The sequence below is a fragment of the Corylus avellana genome, chromosome 9, assembly GCF_965113065.1.
Source record: "Corylus avellana chromosome 9, dhCorAvel1.hap1.2, whole genome shotgun sequence".
Taxonomy (NCBI): domain Eukaryota; kingdom Viridiplantae; phylum Streptophyta; class Magnoliopsida; order Fagales; family Betulaceae; genus Corylus; species Corylus avellana.
This window is the reverse complement of record NC_142498.1, coordinates 18167749-18190177: the sequence shown is the minus strand read 5'-3', so window position 1 is coordinate 18190177 and position 22429 is coordinate 18167749. Positions and strand designations below refer to the sequence as shown.

Sequence of the window (22429 nt, the reverse complement as noted above, 5' to 3'; positions counted from 1 at the left end):
TAAACACATTTTACTACAGAAATATAATCGGCTTTTTTTCTTTTCCTTTTTTTTTTTCAATTTTTTGTGATAAACCAAGCATGAGATAAGCAAAGTTGATACTTTTGCAGTCTTAAATAATTTTTTTTTTTTTGGCCTGAGCTCAAAATTCAATGATATATTTCTAACATAAGCACGTGACCTACGGGGTATTGTTGCATCTAGGCCTTATTGTATATGGTAGCGAGTAATGATATAAAGAGAATTAGAGTCTTTTTAGAGTCATCTCAATTGTAATGTAGCATTTAAAATTACTATTGAATTTAAAATAATCATTATTGAATTTGATTTGTTGATAATTTTAAATGCCACAATGATTTTAAAAAGATTTTAGTTTTCTTTCTACCATTACTCCACGGTAACACAATGCTTGGGTGCAATATATGTATATATGCGGTTGTGGGTTGGCCAAGGCTTTTCAAAAGTCTTATTACAACAACTAGGGAGGTGGAGCCATTGAACTTCTTTTGAACGGGTAAGGAGCCTTTTGACTTATAGGGCCAATTGGCCTTTTTAGATTCTATGGCAAGGGTCCAAAATTGTGAATGGTTAGGAAAAATAGTTAAAGCATACTGATTTTACCTTGTGTAATTTTTTTTCTAAACAAATGGTAGGGCCATGGCCTATATCGACTCCCTGCCAGTTCTGTTTCTGGAGTCTTATACCTAATCTTTACCAGAAAGACAAGCATAACATCCTTTAAACCATCTCGTATGCCCTAGACTCATTTGAACACATCTAATCAAGCATTTTTTTTTTTTTATATCCCTTTTAAGTTAAAAAAAAAAAAAAAAAAAAAAATTAGAACAATGCTTAACCTACGTACCCTTCTTTACCATGATGTATTCAAGATTATGTTGCTATCGTCATAACCCGTCGACAATGAATACACTCAATGATGTGTTATCGAATAGTTTTCTCTTCGCCTTCATGTAACTCAAATTTGGTCCAATCGCTTTTTCAGGCATGCTCCTTTACATTGCATCAATCATGGTCATAGACAACACAACACACTATAGTAGCATATATCAAGACCTTCATCACATGACATAGTCAAAGGTCAACGAAGGCATAGAGTAGTCATAAATATGACGAATGGGACTAACACAGTGAGACAGCAAGATATATTCACTCATCTCCATTGTCAGTCAAATAAACACATATAGAATGTACTGCAATGAAGTTATCTTTCCAAACGAGAGTATGTCTAAACTCAAAACATTGTATGGACCTTAGTCTGGACGTTACTCGAGCATCAATCCGAGTCCTTCATTTGCTCGTTACCTCAAACGCCAAATTAAGGTCTTGCATCTTGCTAATCAATTGCTGCATGGATTGTGGGCTATCTATGGATATACTAAACAATACCATGGACATCATCTTAGCTCCAATTGGGGAGCAGGATTAAAATTATGAGGGGAGGGACAAAACTTAGTAAATCAATATTTTGAGGATAAAAATTATGTTTTTTAAAAAAATATTCAAATTTTTGTGACATCTATTAAGTTTTAGAGGGACCAATAAACCTAAAGGTGAAGAGAGGTTCCGCCCTTGAATCCAATAAGATTACATCTATTTGTATCATCCAACTTTACTTGCTATGTGATGAGAGCGGCTGCTTTGGAGGAAAAAGTGAGATTTGATTTAGCCTTTAGATCTCATTCAAGATTAATAGATCAATTAGCTACCATAAAAACTAATTAAATAATAATAATAATAATATCAACAATAATAATAATAATAAAAGGTTATTCATATCGCTTCATGTCCTAAAAAGTAAAAACCATACAATCAATTAAGGGTGGTGCTTATGTCATCAATAATCAATTAACACCACTCAATTTAGATTTAGACAAAATCTAACATATTCGAACATGTCAAAAAAAAAAAAAAAAAAAAACTTAACTTTAAACAAAATCTAACGTGTTTTTTTTTTTCATGGAATTCACCAAAAATACTTTGTATATTAATTTTCAATGGGAAAACTTCATTTCCACTGGAATGTCAATGTCTCAATCTCTTTTAATTTCACCAAAATACTTGAAATACCCTTTTTCTTTAAAAAAAAAAAAAAAAAAAAGGGTTGAACTCTCACCCATGGCCACACTACGGGTAACTAACCCACAGGCAGGGGTGTAAACGAGCCGAGCTTGAGCGAGCTTCCCTTGTTCAAGCTTGGCTCATTTAAATTTTACTCGAGCTCGAGTCGAGCTCAAGGGCGAGCCAAAAAAATCGAGCTCGAGCTAATAATAAGTCGAGCCGAGCCAGCTCGCGAGCTGGCTCTTATATTTAATATTTTTGTTTTAAAAATTTTTTTTAACTTCAAGTACTCTTAAATGGCTTAAGAAGTTAGTTTGCATATGAGTATTTGCTTAGCTTGGCTAGTCGAGTATGGAGCCTGAGTCAATACAGCTAGGCATTTGGTTTCAAAGATAGAGGATATGCATCCTTTTATAGATAAGCAAACTTGGAGATTGATGTTTTATTAACAATGTGTGACAAGTTAACAGGTTGCATTCAGACTGCATTGGGACAACGCCCCCTATAAAAAAATATTTTTTTAACGTCTCTCTCTCAATCCCCCTCACCAGTCACAACGGATTTTCCACCTGAACTCCCATTTCCCACTCTCTCACTCTCACTCACCAGACATGTAGTGATAGTGTTTGGGTCTGTTTGATTCATCAATAGTTTATACCTTTCGCAATCTCCCTCAATAGTTTCTGCTTGATTCTTCTTCCTTTTCATTTGGATCTGCTCTAATTGAATCGAGGTCTTTTTAATGATTGCTCTCTCTCTCTTTCATCACGAAGGGTCTAGAATTTTTCATTCTCTAATGCTTAAATATAAATGTAATTTTAAGGTTTTAATAATTATGAGATTTATAATTAATTATCTATTACTTAGTTTATATATATATATATATACACACTCGAGTTTATACGAGGTGTTCACGAGCTTAGCCGAGTCGAGCCGAGCTTGCTTCGTTTAATATTCGAGCCAGGATTTGTGTTCATGAAGTGCTTCATTTAATATTCAAGTCGAGCACGAGCCGAACCAGAGCTTGCTCGTGAGACGCTTCGCTCACTTAACAGCCCTGGGCCACAGTCGCCGGACGCTGGTGACAAATCTTTTCACTTTTTTTTTTTTTCCTTTTTTTGGTTGGAATGTTTACCTTATTTTTTTAAATAAAAATATTTTCAACATTCTAACCAAAAAAAAATAAAAGGAATTTAAAGCATGAGATAAGCGTACAAAAATGCGACATTTTTATCAAACGGAATTTACAAAAAATTCCCAACATTTTTGCGCAGCGGAATTGTTTTGATGAAGTAAATCAGTATTTAGACAAGTAATTCTAAATAGCTTACTTGTGTTCTACTTGCATCCTACTAAGAATAATATGGCTATTAAAATTATTCTTGGATCGAAACTCAATAATAATCAATCACAAACTCAATAGTAATTTTAATAGCCACATCATTCTTAATAAAACACAAATAGAATACAAGTAGACATCCTAAAATTAGTCGTATTTAGACTCGAATATTATTAATTTTGAGACCACTGCATGTCCCTGCAGTAATGAACGGCAATAACTAATAAATGCAAAAAGAGCCACAAGTCTGAGCATGGGATATGAATGAATTTTGTATTCTTAATATTCAACCGTAATACAACTAAATAAATCAAAGAATTTTAATATTTCTTAATTCTAGTGGCTAATCTATTGTATACATTAACGTGTTACTTGTAGGCACGTTTAGAAGGTCGTCCCTCAGACCAGAGTTGAACAAGTTTGGGTAGATGGGTCAAAGAGAGCTGGAAGCAAGTATTTCCTTCCATGTGCACCATTTGCATTGTAGCTGGCGCCAGTGGTTGGGTCCACCAAGAGGTTCCCAGCATAGCCAGGGTAAGCCCCCTTCCCGTACACACCAGGACAAGCCGATGCAGCTTCTAGTGGCGCCTCCTTTGGACCCTGGAAGTAGCCATTTCCGAATGGGTTCGTGGCTGTCCCAGCCAAAAGGCTAGCCAGGTTGACGACCATGCCGTCCAGACCCACGTCGTTGTTGGGTGCAATCAAAGGTGGGCTCTGAGGCCCGTAGATGGGCTGGTGGAATGGCCACGCGCATTGCCCCGGGCACTGGGTCTCCGAATTCCCAACCCAAATATAAGCGAACTTGTAGCTCTTCCCGTCCACGGATGCACCCTTTGAAGATCCATGAGTCCCGCATTTGCTCATACAGAACCCTTCAACTGCCACGTCAGCGGATGTCAGAACAACGTTAATGGCGTTTTTCTGGCCTCCCTTCGATGCCAACGCAACTATTTGCTGATTCGAGAGTGATTTGCCTAGAGAGTAGGTCTCATCAACGATCTGGGTACCCAATGAGAGTGCAAGAGCGGAGGGCTTCTTGGAATTGACGACGTGGTAGTATTTGTCGGTGGTTTTCCACCACGTGGCAACCGAAGCTTGGGCTATTGGGGGTGTGGGAGTAGAGAGGGAGGTAATGAAATCAGAGACGATGGCTCGTTGGGAGGGCTTAAATGTTCCATACCAGATAAGATTGATGGCGATTTTGCCATTAAGAAGAGGGCCACTGTGGTATTGGAAGAGCAAAGGCTGTTGGGTGTCATCGGATTCCGCCAGTCTCCTCGCCGCCGAGCTGAAATGGAAGAAGGAGATGACGAGGAGTAGCTGAAGAAAGAAATGTGTGGAAACAAAAGAGGCCATGGTAGATTTGAGGATTGAAATCTCAGTGGTAATATGGCAACTAGAGAAGATGAGAATTGGAGGAGGAGCTGGGATCGATTGTGGAGAAGAAGAATTGAGGGTGGATATATATATGTAGTGGCAGTAGTGCTCAAAAGTAGTGGGTGAGAAAGTGCATGGAAGGGGCGTTTAAATTAAATTAAAGTAGTAATTAGAGAGTGAGATGCCAGCTTGAGAACGCGTTGGTTTTTTAATGAATATGTATGGAGAGTAGTCTCTCTTTCAGCCGAATCCAACTTTTATAAGTCAATGGTGTATCACTACAGGCGTTGGCCAGCTGAGGGGAAATCGAGTGCTTGTGTGCTAGTGGTCCAGGCTTATAGGAGCCTACGAGGTACGTAGAAGTTAGAACCTCCTAATATAGTAATATATGGCTGACCTTTTTTTTTTTTTTTTAATTTTTTTTTTTTTAACACGTTTCCGACGGATGATTTTGTTCATATCATATTTGTGTATGACATGATTAAAGCTAAGATCACTTGAGAATAAAGTTTTTTTATTTTTTATTTTTTTTATTTGGTGGGAATAAAGTTGTTACAAAGCCTAAAAGAGAGTTTCAGGAATAAAGTGGTTAATCAATAATGATCACTAGAAGATTTGGTGAATATTTAGGTACTGGGCAAATTTGGTGGTGATATTAATCAATAATGACATTTCTTTTTGGTGTTTCGGATCCTAATTAGCAAGGGATACTTTACAAGAGAGCAAAACTTGTCTGACACACTTTTGGACAGGGCAAAAAAAAAAATGAAAAGCCCTGTTAAACTCTCACTCTTTTTTAGTTTTTTAACGAAATCTCCAAACTATTAGTTGTTGGTGTTAAAATAGATGATAAATGGCATACATGATTTAAACGTGCATGTTTTGGACTCAAGATGACCAAATTATGTTGATTTTGGATATTAGATTCATGCAGTGGCGGAGTACAATTAATATTGGGGTGCAGCTAAAATTTTTTTGAGGGTGCTGAGTGATAACTTGCATAAGTAGGAGATATATATTTTTTTTTTCTTTTCTTTGGGGTGCCTTGTGGAACTTGAGTAGGAAAATAACAAAAAAAATTTATCTTTTTAAAAGCTCGTGGCACCCCCAAAGACTCAAGTGGCTCCGCCACTGGGTTCACATAATTGACGACTCCACGTATGGGAAAAAGGATGCCCAAACTTTTGTACATGCATGTTATATGTGCAAAGTGCAATTTTCATCCATTTTAATTCAAACGTTTAACTAAGGAACCAATTTTTATTTTTTATTTTTTTCAAATGGTTCTTTAATGGATTTAAATGCCACAAATGATAAATTGGAGTGTCTTTGCAAAAGGCTGTCCATTTGTCATTTGAATGAGCTAGGTATTTTTTTTTTCCCATGTATATTGATAAACTATTTCTAGTTGCTTGGGTTTCTAGTTGCTCAACATCACAATAGAAAGCTTGACAGTCAGTTGTATTTTTGGTGAAAAAAATAGTAGACCCCCATTGCAATGGGATGATAGCACAGTGGAATTAAAATAGTACTTCAATTATACTGAACTTTGTTATTCCATGTGATTCTCTAGCAAATTGTCTTTCCTCTCGGCAGTAGAGTACACTACCAGAGTTACTAGAGTAATTACTCACAAACCCACAGTCTAAGACCACTTAAAAAACTCTATGAGAGAGTTTGACACTCAAACAAATTGTTGAAATGTGATATGATGCTTTAACTCATTTAATCGAGGGCTATTTATAGCCTCACCCCCATTGATGGGGAGGAGCCACCACTTACCCATATTCATTGTTAAGCATAACGCATTAACGCCTATCAGACATAAATGAAGACATAAATAAAGGTGTTATGAATTTCTATAATCAAGTTATGTATTACAAACGCTTAGCTTTGTAACATGCTTTTCAAAAGCACGTGGAGGAACGCTCCCAATGTGGGCGCCCATCTCCTACTAGCATACTGTGGGCGCGACCTGTTCATGCATATCTTAATGTATTTTTCATCTAAGTCATACTTGCAAATAAAAAAAACATTTGCATAAAAATGATGAAAGTCTTATACCTAATCTTTACCAAAAAGACTAGCATAACATCCTTAAAACCATCTTGTTTTGTCCTAAACTCCCTCGAACACATTTGATCAAGAATTTTTTTAACCTTTTGAAGTTCAAAAAAAAAAAGAGAAGAAAAAAAAAAAGAAAAAAAAAGCCAACTTTCGGAAAAGGAGGTGGTTGGAAAAAAGAATGAGGCTGCTAAAGAGTGATGAGATCGGCTGCTTCGGAGGAAAAAGTGAGACTTGATTTAGCCTTTAGATCTCATTCAAGATTAATAGATCCATTAGCAACCATAAAAATTAATTAAATAATAATAATAATATTAACAACAACAATAATAATAATAATACTAAAAGGTTATTCATATCGCTTCATGTCCTACAAAGTAAAAACCATACAATCAATTAAGGGTGGTGCTTATGTCATCAATAATCAATTAACACCGCTCAATTTAGATTTAGGTGTTCTCAAGATGTAGTTCAATCGGCTAGGACCACGCCTAATGAAACAGAGGTCACTAGATCGAATTCCCTTCTCCCCTCTTGTGCAGACATGTCAAAAAAAAAAAAAAAAAAAATTAGATTTAGACAAAACCTAATATATTTGAACATGTCAACAAAAAAAAAAAAAAAAAAAAAAAAAAAAAACTTAAATTTAGACAAGATCTAACGTGCTTTTTTCATGGAATTCCCCAAAAATACTTTGTATATTAATTTTCAATGGAGAAATTTCATTTCCACTGGAATATCAATATCTCACAATCTCTTTTAATTTCACCAAAATACTTGAAATACCCTTTTTCTTTAAAAAAAATAAAAAAATGCGTTTAACTCTCTCACCCACGGCCACACTATAACTGACCCACAGCCGCTGGTGACAAATCTTATCACTTTTTTTTTTTTTTTTTTTTTTTTTGGGATTTTTACCTTATTTTTAAAAATAAAAATATTTTCAACATTCTAACCGAAAAAAATTAAAATAAAAGGAATTTAAAAGCATGAGATAAGCGTACAAAAAAACGACATTTTATCAAACGGAATTTACCAAAAATTGCCAACATTCTGGGACCCCATATATCTATTGAAAATCCAGTGTATAGCAATAATAATCATTTGTGGAAGTGACCATCATACTTGTGGTCCCAGAATGTTGGGAACTTTGGCAACCAGATCCGGGGATGGAAAAATTGCAACAAGAAAATAATTTGACTTTGTTGAAATAGAGCTTTGTTGTCATGCAACGATTGAAAATAGACACAGAGATTCAAAAATTTAAAGAAGCAAACCGAAGTAATTTGCTCTTGCATTATTAATCCGCAAAACCAAAACAAATGAACAAATAAATGAATTAGATTATCTGCCTCTCTCTCTCTATAGAGTATACATTGATCATTCCACTAGCCATTGCTCTAACCGTACTAATCCACTGTCCACTTTCCGATCAGACCAGAGTTGAACAAGACGATGTTGCAGGATCATACAACGCAGGAAGCATGAATTTCCTCCCATTACTTCCATGTGCATTGTAGCTAGCACCAGTTGTTGGATCCACCAAAAGGTCCCCAGCATAACCAGGGTAAGCCCCTTTGCCATATACACCAGGACAAGCCGACGCCGCCTCCAGGGGAGCCTCCGCCGGGCCCTGGAAGTAGCCGTTTCCAAATGGGTTCGTGGCAGTCCCTGCCAAGAGGCTAGCCAGGTTGATTGTCATTCCGTCCAGACCCACATCGTTGTTGGGTGCGACCAGGGGTGGGCTCTGGGGTCCGTAGATTGGCTGGTGGAATGGCCACGCGCATTGCCCCGGGCACTGGATCTCAGAGTTACCAACCCAGATGTAAGCGAATCTGTAGTTCTTGCCCTTGACGTGACCGATGTTTTTGCCTGGTGCAGACCCATGAGTCCCACACCGGCTAAGACAGAACTTTTCGACGGCCACGTCTGAGGCGGTAAGAACGACGTTGATAGCGTTCTTCTGGTCACCCTTGGAAGCCAATTCCACTATTTGTTTGGACGTGAGCGACTTCCCCAACGAGTAGCTCTCGTCCAGTATTTGCTTTCCCAAGGAGAGCGAAAGAGACGAGTGTAGTCTCCTGGAGGAGGTGAGGTGGTAGTATTTCTCAGTGGTTTTCCACCAGGTGGCAACAGAGGGTTGGGCGTTCTGGGAAGTAGAAGAAGGTGACAAAGAGGTGATGAAATCGGAGATGATGGCTCTCTGGGATGGCCTGAACTTGCCGTACCAGATGAGATTTACGGAAATTTTGCCCGAAAGCAGAGGCCCATTGTGGTATTGCAAGAGCTGAGGCTGATCTTGCACGAGCTCATTGAGCTTTCTAGTAGCCAAAGCTACTTGAATCAGAGAGATTACAAGGAACAATTTGATGAAAGTTTCAGATGCTAAACAGGCCATTTTTTTTTCTTTAGCGGATAAAAATAGTGAAGAGAAGAGGAGATAGAAGCTGAGATAGCTTGCGATTGTGAGTGGGATTTGATAGTGGGAGAGGCGTCGTTATTTATAGGTCAGAAATTAGGGGTTTGTTAATAAATTAGGCGAAGGAAATTGCTCAGAAATAGACAGTAAATACACTGTGTGTGTTTGGTTGCGACTTGTCGAGTAAGAAAAGAGATCGCAACGGGCAACGGTACTCCGCAGCGCGTTTTCTTTATTTCGGAAAAGAGATCTCACGCTACTTCCACGCACTTGGATTCCACGCTCCAGGCGTACAGAAGTTCCTAAGGCGCGTGGGGGCGTAAGCATTAGAAGCCCGTGGCTTTGTGGTTTGCTAAAGCAAACGTGGAAGTAAGTGAACCTTTTTCTCGCAAGAATACAAAAAGCGTTACAGATTGGCAACAGATGGCAGGAGTTGGTAATTGCCCAAAGTAGCCCAACTCCTGCTATTGTACGGTAACAGCAGAGAAGGGTATTGTATGAAAAAGGGTGAAAAATAGACGTTAGTAGGACAGCTGGAGGCTACCATGAAATTGGGTGTATTTTATTGGGAAGCGCTCATCCAACTGGCAGTCATGTTTGGGCCACCAGAGCCAGTGGGTATCCGAGGAGAGCCCGTGAGATGACGCGCCCCTGCCCCGTCTACTATGACAGGCATGCACAACCCGTGAGATCAGATGAGTCAGCACCAGTCCAGCTGGATCAAGCTGACACGTTAAAGCTAACACGTAAGGACAGCCTTTATCACTGCCCTGAAACAACAACTCTGAATCAAGGAAGTGAAAGATAATTTGATTTTACACTCAGGAGTCATAAAATTACGTAGATTTTTATTATTTATTTATTCAATTCCCACCTTTTTTTATTGAAAATTCATTGGACTAAAGACAAAATTTTACTTTACTTTATTGGGTCTGCCCGTATAGTGCAGCAAGGGGTCAGAGCCAGTCCTAGTTGGAACTTGGAAGTAATGGGGGTACGTACGTTTTTACAGGAGTACAAAATTGGGGCCATTTGTAAGTCCAAATGATAACCATCCTGGCTGGTCAGAGATTAAGCTAATATTTTTTTTAGGGAAAAACTTTAATTTGGCCTTCCAAACTTTTAATTTGTATCATTGTAGACCCATATGTTAGTTTATAACGTTAAACTCAAACGATTTAATTTTTTATGTCTATTATACTATCACGTTAAAAGTACACCATTTTGAGCCCCAAACACTCACTTAGTTCAAAACGACACCGTTTTATGCATTAAATTATTATTAAAAAAAAAAAAAACTAAGAAAAATCGGAAAAAGGCAAAAAAAAAAAAACAAAAACAAAAACAAAAAGAGAATGGCTTTTGGGGGTAGCCGGACCACCCCAAAAAGCCCAAACCCAACCTAAAACCCATTGTGTTTTTTTTTTTTGGCCTTTTGGGGGTGGTCCGACCACCCTCTTGGCCATGGAACCACCCCCAGACCGGAGTCACCCCTTGGCCCTCCGGTTACCCTATTTTGGCCAAGAGGTGGCTGGAACCACCTCGATTTTTCTTAGTGTTTTTTTTTTTTTTTTTTTTTAATATTTTGCCTTTTTAAAAAAGAAAATAAAGAATTTTAATGCCCAAAACGACACCGTTTTGGGCTGGGGTTTTTTTTTTGTAATTTTTTATTTTGAATTTACTTTTTTCTTTTTCTTTTTTTAAGAAAAAATAATAATTTTAATACCCAAAGCGGTATCGTTTTGGGCTGGGGGTGAGTGCTCTAGTTTTAGGTGTTTTCGAAATTTCAAGTGGACTGGGTGGAGATATAATAGGCATAAAAAGTCAAACCGTTTGAGTTTAACATTAAAAGTAATAGAGAGATCCAAAATGAGAGCAAATCAAAGTTCAAAAGTCAAAAATGAAAGATATAAAAATTGAGGAAAGCTTTGTCAAATTGGTTAGAAGTTTAGTGGGTTAAACTGAAGTTTCCCATATTTTTTATTTAGATGAATAACAATAAGCTAATTTTTCGTTTAACTAAATGTTAGCATTAGAGGATTTATTTTTTATTATTTTTTTTCTATTGCGGATTAAGATATGTAGATAAAAGATATATTTTAAGTTTTAACCATGTGATAATTTAGTGGGGAGCAATGAACGAGACATTGGCTTAAGTAATTGGGTAATAGCAAGTCTGGCGTCGTCAAGTTTCTGAATCTTTTACCTCGAAAACGCTGTAAAAAAAATTAATCTGGATATATACCACGATTGAATAATGTTAGTGGCATTAAATATCCTAATTTTGTGTCATTATTCATTGGATACTTTCTTAGTTTCATAGAAAAGCAAGTCCATTCAATCTTAACTGGCAAGTTTTACACAGCTGCAAATTTTTCTATTCTTTTAGAATAGATAAATACTATGTATGATACTAATTTTTTTTATAAAAAAAATAAATACTAAAATGGTGTATAGAACTTATTTACCAATTTTTTTATTAATTGTTCTGATAATTTTTAATAAATAAGCTAATTCATATCATCTTAGCATGTATCTCTTAATAAAAAATTTAGTACACCAAATATTTCTCGTTTCTATCTACCCTCCCTTATAAGTTATAACCATTTTCCCTGTTTAATTAGACTAAAAAAAGAAAAAGAAAAGAAGGTGGCAAAAAAAAAAAAACAACAAAGGTTTTGTAATAGTAAAAAAATGATCACAAGAAGCTAGATCGAAAACCTGTCGTCATCCTATCTTCAACCTGAATTCACGAGCTTATGAGTAATAGAATAGTACTTAAACATTAATTAATTAAACAAAAGCATTCACGAGGCATGCACTATTATCTTATTTAATTACGAGATTCTTACTTGTGATTGTCGCACATTTATATTTAAATCATCATACTTAGCAGTGTGTCCACCTACAATGCCCTGAATTCCCGATATACGCGAAAGATATATATATACAACTAACGTGTCTGATGGGGGTATTTTTCATCACTGGAGATAGCTGCAATGTTTCATACTTGCAGACATGACATGATGAAGTAAACATTTTGACGTGGTTTGTAGCTACGTTAACGAGGTCCCACGAATCCAACCCACCTTAATCTTTGATTGGAGTCACGTTTATGGATGAGAGCTAGCTTTGACAAAATTTCACATCAATCTTTGATTCTTTTTGTCTGCAATGTGGTCGCAGGATTATTGCGTAATTGTCTATTATTTCTCAGCAATTGTTCTACTACCTCATCACGTAGCCCGAATATTGCTGTCTCTTATATATTAATTCCGTGACTAATGACTGTGATTGGTATATTCTCATTTGAATGTTTGATAGAGCAAAAAACAAATCAATAAACGTAAAATCATTTTCATTAGTGGTGTAATTGTTCCTGTCCCTATTGATATTTAGTATTCACACCACGTTACATTAGGAGTAACAATTCATGTTTGCGTGACTGGTTCGTATGATGTAGGACGTAAAGGCTAAAAGAAAAGAAAAGAAAATTATTTGATTTTATAAATCCTCTCTTTACAAGGATTTTACTTACTTTCTTTACTAAGATTATGTGTACTTTATTTGCAAGTATTTATCTTCTATAAATATATTAATTTGCAATATAAAACTTAATCAATTGAATTATTATCAAATCAGATAATTTCTTTCAAACACTTTGCATAGTTTTATTTTTCTTAGGCATGCGGACTTGTTTTATCTTTTGGTCAGAAGACACAGATACTTTATCGGATCGTATCAAGGCATGTGTAAAAAATTATATAAATCAATTATAATTCGACTCATTTAATTAAACAAGTCAGACACTTCAGCCATAATCAATTAATTTCATACTAGATTCACGTTGGGCTCGTGAGTCGGATATAAATAATTGATAGCATAATTGTCACTTGTTAAGTTTGGATGGTAGCGAAACATGAATTTTAGACAAATATAAGTCAATTATACCTCAATCTATTTAATCGTATTTATAATTTCGTATCATATTCGCAAATCATATAAAAAATTGACACTCTTTCATGACATTTCTTAATGAATGAACGTTGCCTTTCATCATAATGTTTTTGGTTGGGTCATATCTTTGACTTTAATTAGGTTGTTTTTGGGGTTAGACAAGGGGCAATATCGAATACTACTTGCGTTGATATGACTAATTTGTAATTGGTGGTTTTGGAATCAAAAACCTGTCTGGACGTGAAGCTTCGAGGTGATACAAACGCGAGAGACACGAGAACGTTTCTCCAATTCGTCTGCATGATGGAGATTACAGTTGTACGTTGAATTAGATTTCTAAAGCCGCAACAAGTCTCTCACATATAATAAGAAATGGAATTAAACAACGTTCTCCTTATAAAACAAATGAAATTATGGAGTTACAAGCCCGTGTGCAGGCAAACAGTGCACCCATTGAATATTGTTGGTCTATATGTCATGTCGCCGTTCCACCTATACCTGCCTTTTATTTTAAAAAGCAACTAGACAGCTTTATTTTTTTCTATTCAACCTTGCTAGACAACTTTATTTAATTTGAGCTTGAAAATTATGTGTCACACAAAGTCAATATATACCAACATCTACGCCGAAAGACTAGAATATATCTATAAATACACGTTCATTGGAATAGAAAAATATAAATACCAGAGTACGTAAGCTGACCTATTGTTCAGACTTGTTACTATATGTATGTGTGTGGTGTCTATAATGAATATATATAACATCAGAACATGAATATATATTGAGATTGGATTGTTTAAAATTTAGTTAATTTTTCTAATTAACTCAAATGATAAAATCTTAATTAAAAATAATTAATTAACTAATGACTAGTATGAATTTTCAGAAAAAAAAAAAAGAAAAAAAAAAAAAAGAGAGAAGAGAATCACTATACTTACTTTGTATAAGGAATAAATAAAATTTTTAAACAGTTCGTGAACGGGCCAGAGTTTATTCAAAAAATAAATGAATCAAAGCTTGAACTTAGCTCATGTTTACAATAAATTAAATTGAATAAGTTAAACTTGTACATCCAATACCCGGCACATGCACCCAGCATGAACACAATGTTACTAACTAATTACTATTGAGATTTTCTTAAAACAAGTGAATAAAAAAAAAAAAAAAATCTTTTTAATTGAGAAAATGGGAATATAATATTTTAGAAAAGAGAATCTGCTATAGTCTTTTCCGCATCATCTTGAGAGATATATAATGGTACAAAAAAATGAAAAAAAAAAATTAATGTAAAAAGTTTTTTATTTTTTAATTTTTATTGAGGGGAAGGGGGCAGCATAAATTTTCCTTGCTAATTAAGGGTGTCCCCCGGTGGGGGGAACTTGGTCGCATCGGCCCCGGCCAATCCCTCCGCCACTGTCTAAGCATTTTCAACCTCTCCAACGTTTCAACTGTCTGCCACTCTTCCTCATTAACTCGAATATGGAAGAATCACATCTCAAAAGTATCTTTACAAATTTGAAGATAACCTATAAATAATATAAAAATGGCAAGTTTTTTATTTTTTATTTTTCCTGGCAATTTAATATTCCATTAGCAGCGCATTAAGACTCCCTGGATGCCTGTCACCAGCTTCCGATGAGCTCGAGCAGAGCATCCAGCCTGTCTCATGGTTGATGGAGTTAAACCCTGTTCGCATACCGCCAAACATGGTCTCCCCCATATATGATTATCTCAATAATTTAAACTTGCACGAGTGGTGTATATCTCCATAACGTAACTCACAATACCTTCTTATATAAAGTCGATATGCTGATAATTAAAGCCATTTCTACATAAATGGTTTTATAATAAACTAGTTTCCATATTAAGGTGGTTAATTAATTTTTGTGAAATTTAAATAACCAAATTTTAATGGATCCTGCGATATATTATAAAAAAAATAAAAAAAAAGCAAGCTAAAGTTTTGGAATCCCACGGTGTGTCAGTTCAGTGCACTTCTGCCGTGGACAAAGTGATGAAAGCAAGGGGCATGCACATTCAAGTTCTGCACATATCTTGAGAAACCCCGGCCCTAGAAAACTGCAAAATTCTCGCAGCAATACGAAACAATGAATTCGTCACATGATGGGTTTAGAAGGCATTGTTGAAGCAAAATTATTGGCATCCGTAATTTCGAAAACTGGAAGAACCCCTAGCCAAGCAAATAGCTCAAGAAACCAAGCATGGCTACCGGGCCATTTACTTTGATGGACTCAATATACTTCCTCATGAAAGGTGGATCAAATTAGTAAGAGATTGTGCTCGTCTAATGCCCAAAAATCACACGTAATTAAACAATTAGAGCTATCCAATTAAAGTGGCTTAAGATTGAAGATAGCCATAATTAAATGGTACTTAATATCTGTTCGACAGTATGCTGATTCAGCCCATATGATATGCCCGTGGTCTACGAATATTTCATCTTGATCAGATATATATATATATACTTCCATGCATGTTCTGCCGGCTGAGATATAAATGCAACCGCCATTAAAAGTCTCCTTAATCTTCTTGATATATACAGTAAATCCTAAAAGAAAGATTCTCGCCAAATGTCTCCTCCTTTATCTTTTTGATAAATACTCGTGACCCTATAGTTTTATGAGACGAAGTTGCAATGAACCTCCACTAGCTCAGTGCATGCACCCATCCACCTATATATACTTCTCTCTTCACCCTTCTCCCTTCACCAAAATCTCTTTCACTGCCAAATTCAAATTGTCTGAAATCTCTGAAATGGGGTTCTCCCAGTTTGTAGAAAGAGCCGCTCTTCTTCTTCTTCTTGTTCACTTGAGCTTTACTGACTTGTGTTTATGTGCGAGAAAGCTAAATTCTCTTTATCAACCGCCACCCCAGTCTCTAACTTACCATAATGGGGCTTTGCTTGAAGGAGACCTCCCGGTTTCCCTTCTCTGGTACGGAGAATTTTCACCGGCGCAGAAATCCGTCGTCTCGGACTTCCTTCTCTCTCTCAACCCACAAAAAGAACAAAAGCCCTCTGTTTCTCAGTGGTGGAATACCATCCAAATTTACATGAAAAAAGCTGGAATGAAAGAAACCCGCGTTGTCTTGTCGAAACAAATCTCAGACGAGAACTGCTCCATTGGCAAGATTTTAAAGAAACCCCGGATTTCCGAGTTGGCTCGGCGGGTCAACTCGAAACCCGGTGGGTTGACCCTCGTTCTGACAGCCAAAGACGTTGCGGTTGAAGGCTTTTGCATGAGTAGCTGTGGGTTTCACGGGTCGGATACGAAGCTCAAATCGGCTTTCATCTGGGTTGGCAACTCGGTGACTCAGTGCCCGGGTCAGTGCGCGTGGCCATTCCACCAACCCATCTACGGACCACAGACCGCACCCCTGGGCGCACCCAACGGGGACGTGGGGTTGGATGGCATGATCGTAAATATCGCGAGTCTTTTAGCCGGAACCGTGACGAACCCATTCGGGAACGGCTATTTCCTGGGCTCGGCTGGCGCGCCGCCTCTCGAGGCCGCTTCGGCTTGTCCGGGGGTGTACGGTAAGGGGGCGTATCCGGGTTACGCCGGAGAGCTGTTGGTGGATTCGGTCAGTGGCGCGAGCTATAATGCGCACGGCGCGAGCGGAAGGAAGTATTTGTTGCCGGCGGTGTTTGACCCTTCAACTTCTCAGTGTTCAACGGTTGTGTGAGACACAAGTGGCGTCCATCGATGACGTTTGTATATAATTTATCTACATCTGCATGAACCATGTACATAAAAATAAAATTCATGGACATACAATGAACGAAATGCAGAAGCGAGACTGTAATTTATTTTCAAATTCTTATATTAATTAGTGTTACATGAATAATTTCTTAAGCATATGATGGGATAATTTGTTATTCATGTTAAACATTTAAAAATACACCCACTGTGCTTTAAGAACATGGTTTTTATTTTTTAATTGTTTTTTCACGTGAGCTTTTTAACGAGCGTAATACTATACACCAAAGAGTCGTTTTGAAAATAAGAGATATATGCTGAGTGAGGGTGGCCCAAACTTAGCCCATATGCGAAGCTCATCACATTGTGAGATGAGCTCAGTACCAATGGGCTCAGCACTACTTAGGCCCAAAAAATGGCTATGAGAAGACTCTTTTGAGAATTAAGGTAAATACACATCCCGCTATATTTATAATTTAAATTTTGATGACAAAATTTTCATAACAAGGAATGTAACACTCGAATAAATTAAAGACTAATCATAATAATATTAATATTAGTATTAAGGAAATATTCATAAGAAATATGTCTTGGTTGTGTTGGAATTATGCAGGGTTAGACCCAAAGCTGTCGAATCAATTAAGGGTTAATGCTTAGGCTCAAAACTTCATTTTTTTTTTTTCCCTTAAAGAATACAGAATGTCCTATTAAAACGGAAGGTAATCCTGCTAGAATAAGATGATGTGCCATGTGTCAGACAATGGTGAGTGCGGAAAAAAACGAACGACGGTGATAAATCTGAGTTGATCACATTTGAATAAAAGAACATGTTTGAACGGAACAATATTTCCACGTGTCTGCCTACGACTGAGTGAGACGTGATGATCCATGACCACAATTTCGCCACGTGCCAAAAAATTGATGGGATGTACATTTTAATGCTAAGCGTCTGTTTAAAATTTGTGTGGTGAGATGTGATATTAACTCGTTGCTTATTTAATTCATCTGACTTAGTATTGTTCGAACATAAGCATATTCGTTTCGAGAGCGGGTGCACATGTAATAACTAAATAATAATAATAATAATAATGTGTATTTAACCATGTTTGTCACATTTCATATAATACCAACAATTTAAAACGACTTAAATAATTTTTTGTAAAAATTCAAATATTAATTTTTAATTATTTTTTTATGAACATTCGATGAAAACTCTAGAGCAGTTAGTACAATAGTATACCGAACATTTGAATGTAGTACATCGAACGTTTGATGAACCTAAAAATAAAATTTAACTTATGAGCTACGTCATCCTACCTTATCAACCTAACCCACTCCTATATAAACCCACCATCACGACCTTCAAATCGCAATCATCTTCCATGAATTTCACCCACACCAATCCTAGTGAGAGAACAAAATTCTAGAGAGGGAAGGGAGTGTTTTGGTGTTAATCCATTTTCATTAAGGTAAATTTTGAACCATGTCTGTTTTTCATGTTGCTTATACTCTATCCATGTGATTTACCATGATTTTTGTAAGTCCTAAATATTACAAAATGCATTTATAATTTATTATTCTTAAAAGACGACGATTTTCCAAAAAGTAATTAGCTTTCTCATGTTTTTCAAGATTTATCATGTTGATATGGTTTAACATGTTTTAATTAAGTTGTTAGAAGCTTTGGTTAAAGATGATACGTGTTAGGTAGGAGTTTTAGAATTTTGCATGGATTTTGATGCCCTTTGAACGTTCTATAGGATATGGTTGAAACTTGAACGTTCAACTATCTTATACCGAACATTCACTATTGAGGCCAACATTCAATAGTGCCCAAAAATGGATAACTAGCTAGATGTTTTAATGGTGTTCTAGCATTATATGCATAAAGTAGATTCTTGAAGTATTGAGTATAGTGTTAGACTACGTTTCGCAGTAGTGGGAGTCTAAGATATCGAAGTTTATGGATGAGATAAGTAAATATTTATAATTGCTTTAAATAAATAAAAAAATACGATATGTCAACAAATTGAGTATGTTAAGAGCCTAGTACTTTTATAAAGATGAATAAGTATGTTAAGAGCCTAGTAAATTTCAATAATATGTTACGATGTTAACATATTAATACTTTTATAAAGATGAATAAATATTTAATTGAATAAACAATATTTGAATTATATGACATGGTATGACAATAAGCTTACTATATGAGCTTGACCCTATGGTCAAAAATATGTTTATCATCTATGTTTGGTTAGATCAATGGTTGTTTTGCGCTCGATACAACTATGTTTGAGAGTGATTTCTATAGATAGACGTTATTAGTAGCATGAGCTACCCGAAGTTGAATTCGGTCGGATTGCTAGTGAGTGAACGGTATGCATATGATATCTGGGGCACGGATGTTGTATTACAAGTTTTTCGGAACAACGTCAACCATCCTAAGACGAGGTTATGAGCTTTGATAGATCATCCATATGATATCTATGATTTTCTATATACCTATAGAGCAATATGGTTTTCTTACATCAAAATATAGTGGTTGTAACTTGAATAATGCCCCATAATTCTTTAAAATAAACTACATTTCTATGATATAATAACGGAGACAATACACGTTACATTTGTAAAAAATCATCATGTTTATTATATCAACTTAAATTGTCACTTATGAGCCATTCATATGCAACTATAATATTTGCGTATCGTGTCATAAACATTCGGTATATAACACTCCAATGTTCGGTCAACCTTATTGGTGAGTACCGTAATGCATGCCTTTACCTACATGTAGCAAATCTCATACAACTGTATAAGGGTACACCAATATACCGAATATTCAGTTTTAAGAATCCGTTGTGTGTTTTTTTTTTTTTTTTTCTAAAAAAAAAAAAAAAAAAAAAAAGGGTAAATTTTACTTAATTCCCTCAAACTACCATCTCAATAACAACCTACTTCTAAATTATCAATTACCACAATTTACTTTCCAAATTACCAAAACAATGACAATGTACCCCCCATGCTAGCAAAATGACGAAATTACCCATATAAAATTTTCAATAATACAAAAATACCCTTAAAAATTTGAAATAAAAAATAAATTTTAATATTTTTGTTTTTATTTTAGTAAGGGTAATTTTGACATTTAATTAAAATTAGGGGTACATTGTCATTATTTTAATAGTTTAAAAGATAAATTATCGTAATTAATAGTTTATAGGATAAATTATTATTAGAGTGTTAGTTGAAGGGAGTTAAATGAAGTTTACAAAAAAAACAAAAAAAAATTGTCTAAGGGTAAGAAGCGGTGGGTTGATTGATTAATAGCACGTTTAAAGCACTTGGTGCGATCCATTCTGGAATTGATAATTGAAGTTTGACTTACTTCATTTTTGACCGATCTGAACTCGTCACGGGACTTGACAGAATGTTAAGTCAGAACTGGCACCCAATCACACCAATGCCTTTTACGTACGTCGGCCTCCTTTGACTTGGCGTTCCCTTCACATGTTGGCAACTTGGCACAGCATCAATATGCAGTAAATTTGCTTCTTTACGTTTTTAAGGGTAGTTTAATCAATTGTGAGTCATGCCTAATAAAACGGAGGTCACTAGTTTAAATTTTTTCTTCTCTTTCTATTGTGTGGACATGTCAAAAAAAAAAAAAAAATTGTCTCTTCACAAATGACTTGAACAAAATTCACACACCAAATTCCAATTAATGTTTCACACTAGCTCGCATAGAAATTGGAATTCTGCATCATTAACGTTTTCATTGTGCATTAAAACCTAATGCACGTTCAGAGCCAAAAAGGGCGATTAGGCAAAATAGTCATAAAAAAATTAAAAAGATCATTTTGCCCTCCTATATTGTATTAACTGGTTCCTTTTCATTTCTTTTGAAATGAAGAGGATCCCATTCCATTCAAAGCACGGTATGCATGCTCTCTTCTCTTCTTACTAGTGACGGAAGGAGGGGGACCGGGGTAGGCCATGCCCCTTGGCCCCCACAAAATAAGGAAAAAAAAAATTGTAAGTTAAATAAAAAAAAAGTGAAGTTTTAATTTTAGTTATTCGGCCCCTAAAAAAAAAAAAAAATTTCGGCCCTATTTTTAAATTTTTTGGCCTTATTCTTAATTTTTTTTGGGCCATACCCATTAAGTTGTTTTTTTTTTGCCCTTACTTTCAAATGTCAACATTTTTGGCCCTTACAATAATCTTTAGTTTATAAAAACAACCAAAATATTTTTTTTTAATAAAAATTTTTTAAAGAACCGAAAAAAAAAAAAAAAAATTGACTGGCCTTCTCCAAATAAAATTTTTTGGTTCCGTACCTGTCCCTGCTTCTCACTTTATTGGTTAGGGTTTTTAATGCGGTTGGAATAGTAATTAACAATCGCATACCATTGCTATGGTTTGTTTGCTTTCGGTACTTGGGTTGTATTCAACAAACTCTTTTGCCTTCGTTTCTATAATTGACGTTGATCGATGTAATATAAAGTTACAAATTTTTTGCCTTTGTTATTGTGATCGACTTAGATGGTTACTTGATTTTCATAACAGTAATCACACCGCATTAGGTGGCTAGAAGTTTACATGTAGGAGGCATAAGAGCGAAGAAATCATAGATTTCTTGGCTATTTTTAAAAAATTCCTTTTAGCAGAATTTTTAATTAGATCTGAATCTGCGCTTTGATTTTGTTGAGCATCTCCTTTGGGCATTACAAATGCTTTGAATGTCGTCAACTTTAGGCAGCGTTGATGAAGGCAACGCCGGTGAATGATTGCATGAATCGGGTCAGAGCTTCCAAACGTCCACAGTCGTCTAAATGATAATCATTTTTAGATTGACAAGAAAGGACATTGAAGAAAAACTCACTCAAGTCCAGAAAAAGAACGAAGAAAAACTCACTTAACTTGCACGGGATATTAAATTAAAAAAAGCCTGCCGACTTTCCATATATATTTAAATGTATTTTATTACCAAATCGGAATAATAATATTTCCCGCTGACAAAACAGGTATTTAACAAATAAACATGAACTTATTTATTCTATGTATGTAATTATTTTTTATGATGCCTTAATGAACCTTATTATAAAAAAATATACATAGAATAAATGGGTCATAAACCGGTTATGGTAGGTATCAGTTTTGCCAGCCTTGCCAAAAAATATTATCTAACATTTGCGTATCCTTTGAAAAACGTAATTTGCATCTAACAAGTACCTCTATTGTTTCTGTTGCACATAAATGCAAATTATGTCACTATCAAGATATTCTGCATTTAGGGTTGTATGGTCGCCTGCAAAGTAAGTAAGCATTGCAATTAATCTTGTAAGCTGTCGAAATTATTAGCAATTGAAACCCCGATAGAGACTTGGAATTGAGAGGCATCACTAGCAAGGCCGGCAAAATGCCTAGGCGAAGTAGGCAATCGCCTAAGGTACCCCCAATAAAATAAGGTCCCAATTA

The 22429-nt window shown here is 35.8% G+C and overlaps 3 protein-coding genes across 3 annotated transcripts; 1 reads left to right on the top strand and 2 right to left on the bottom strand.

The window, feature by feature from the left end:
- Positions 1 to 3795: 3795 nt before the first annotated feature.
- On the bottom strand, positions 3796 to 4845 carry LOC132189989 (protein PHOSPHATE-INDUCED 1-like). Its single transcript, XM_059604852.2, has one exon. The coding sequence runs from the start codon at positions 4772 to 4774 to the stop codon at positions 3818 to 3820; it is 957 nt and encodes a 318-aa protein (XP_059460835.2). The 5' UTR covers positions 4775 to 4845; the 3' UTR covers positions 3796 to 3817.
- A 3276-nt stretch (positions 4846 to 8121) lies between these two features.
- LOC132189658 (protein PHOSPHATE-INDUCED 1) lies at positions 8122 to 9343 on the bottom strand. The gene has a single exon (XM_059604418.2). It carries the CDS (start codon positions 9255 to 9257, stop codon positions 8292 to 8294), a length of 966 nt encoding a protein of 321 aa, XP_059460401.2. The 5' UTR covers positions 9258 to 9343; the 3' UTR covers positions 8122 to 8291.
- Positions 9344 to 15971: 6628 nt separating this feature from the next.
- LOC132190498 (protein PHOSPHATE-INDUCED 1-like) lies at positions 15972 to 16940 on the top strand. The gene has a single exon (XM_059605508.2). The coding sequence runs from the start codon at positions 16011 to 16013 to the stop codon at positions 16938 to 16940; it is 930 nt and encodes a 309-aa protein (XP_059461491.2). The 5' UTR covers positions 15972 to 16010.
- Positions 16941 to 22429: the final 5489 nt, after the last annotated feature.

Excerpts from the sequence above, each read along its gene's own strand:
- LOC132190498 (XM_059605508.2), top strand. The coding sequence starts at position 16,011 with ATGGGGTTCTCCCAGTTTGTAGAAAGAGCCGCTCTTCTTCTTCTTCTT.
- LOC132189658 (XM_059604418.2), bottom strand. The coding sequence starts at position 9,257 with ATGGCCTGTTTAGCATCTGAAACTTTCATCAAATTGTTCCTTGTAATC.
- LOC132189989 (XM_059604852.2), bottom strand. The coding sequence starts at position 4,774 with ATGGCCTCTTTTGTTTCCACACATTTCTTTCTTCAGCTACTCCTCGTC.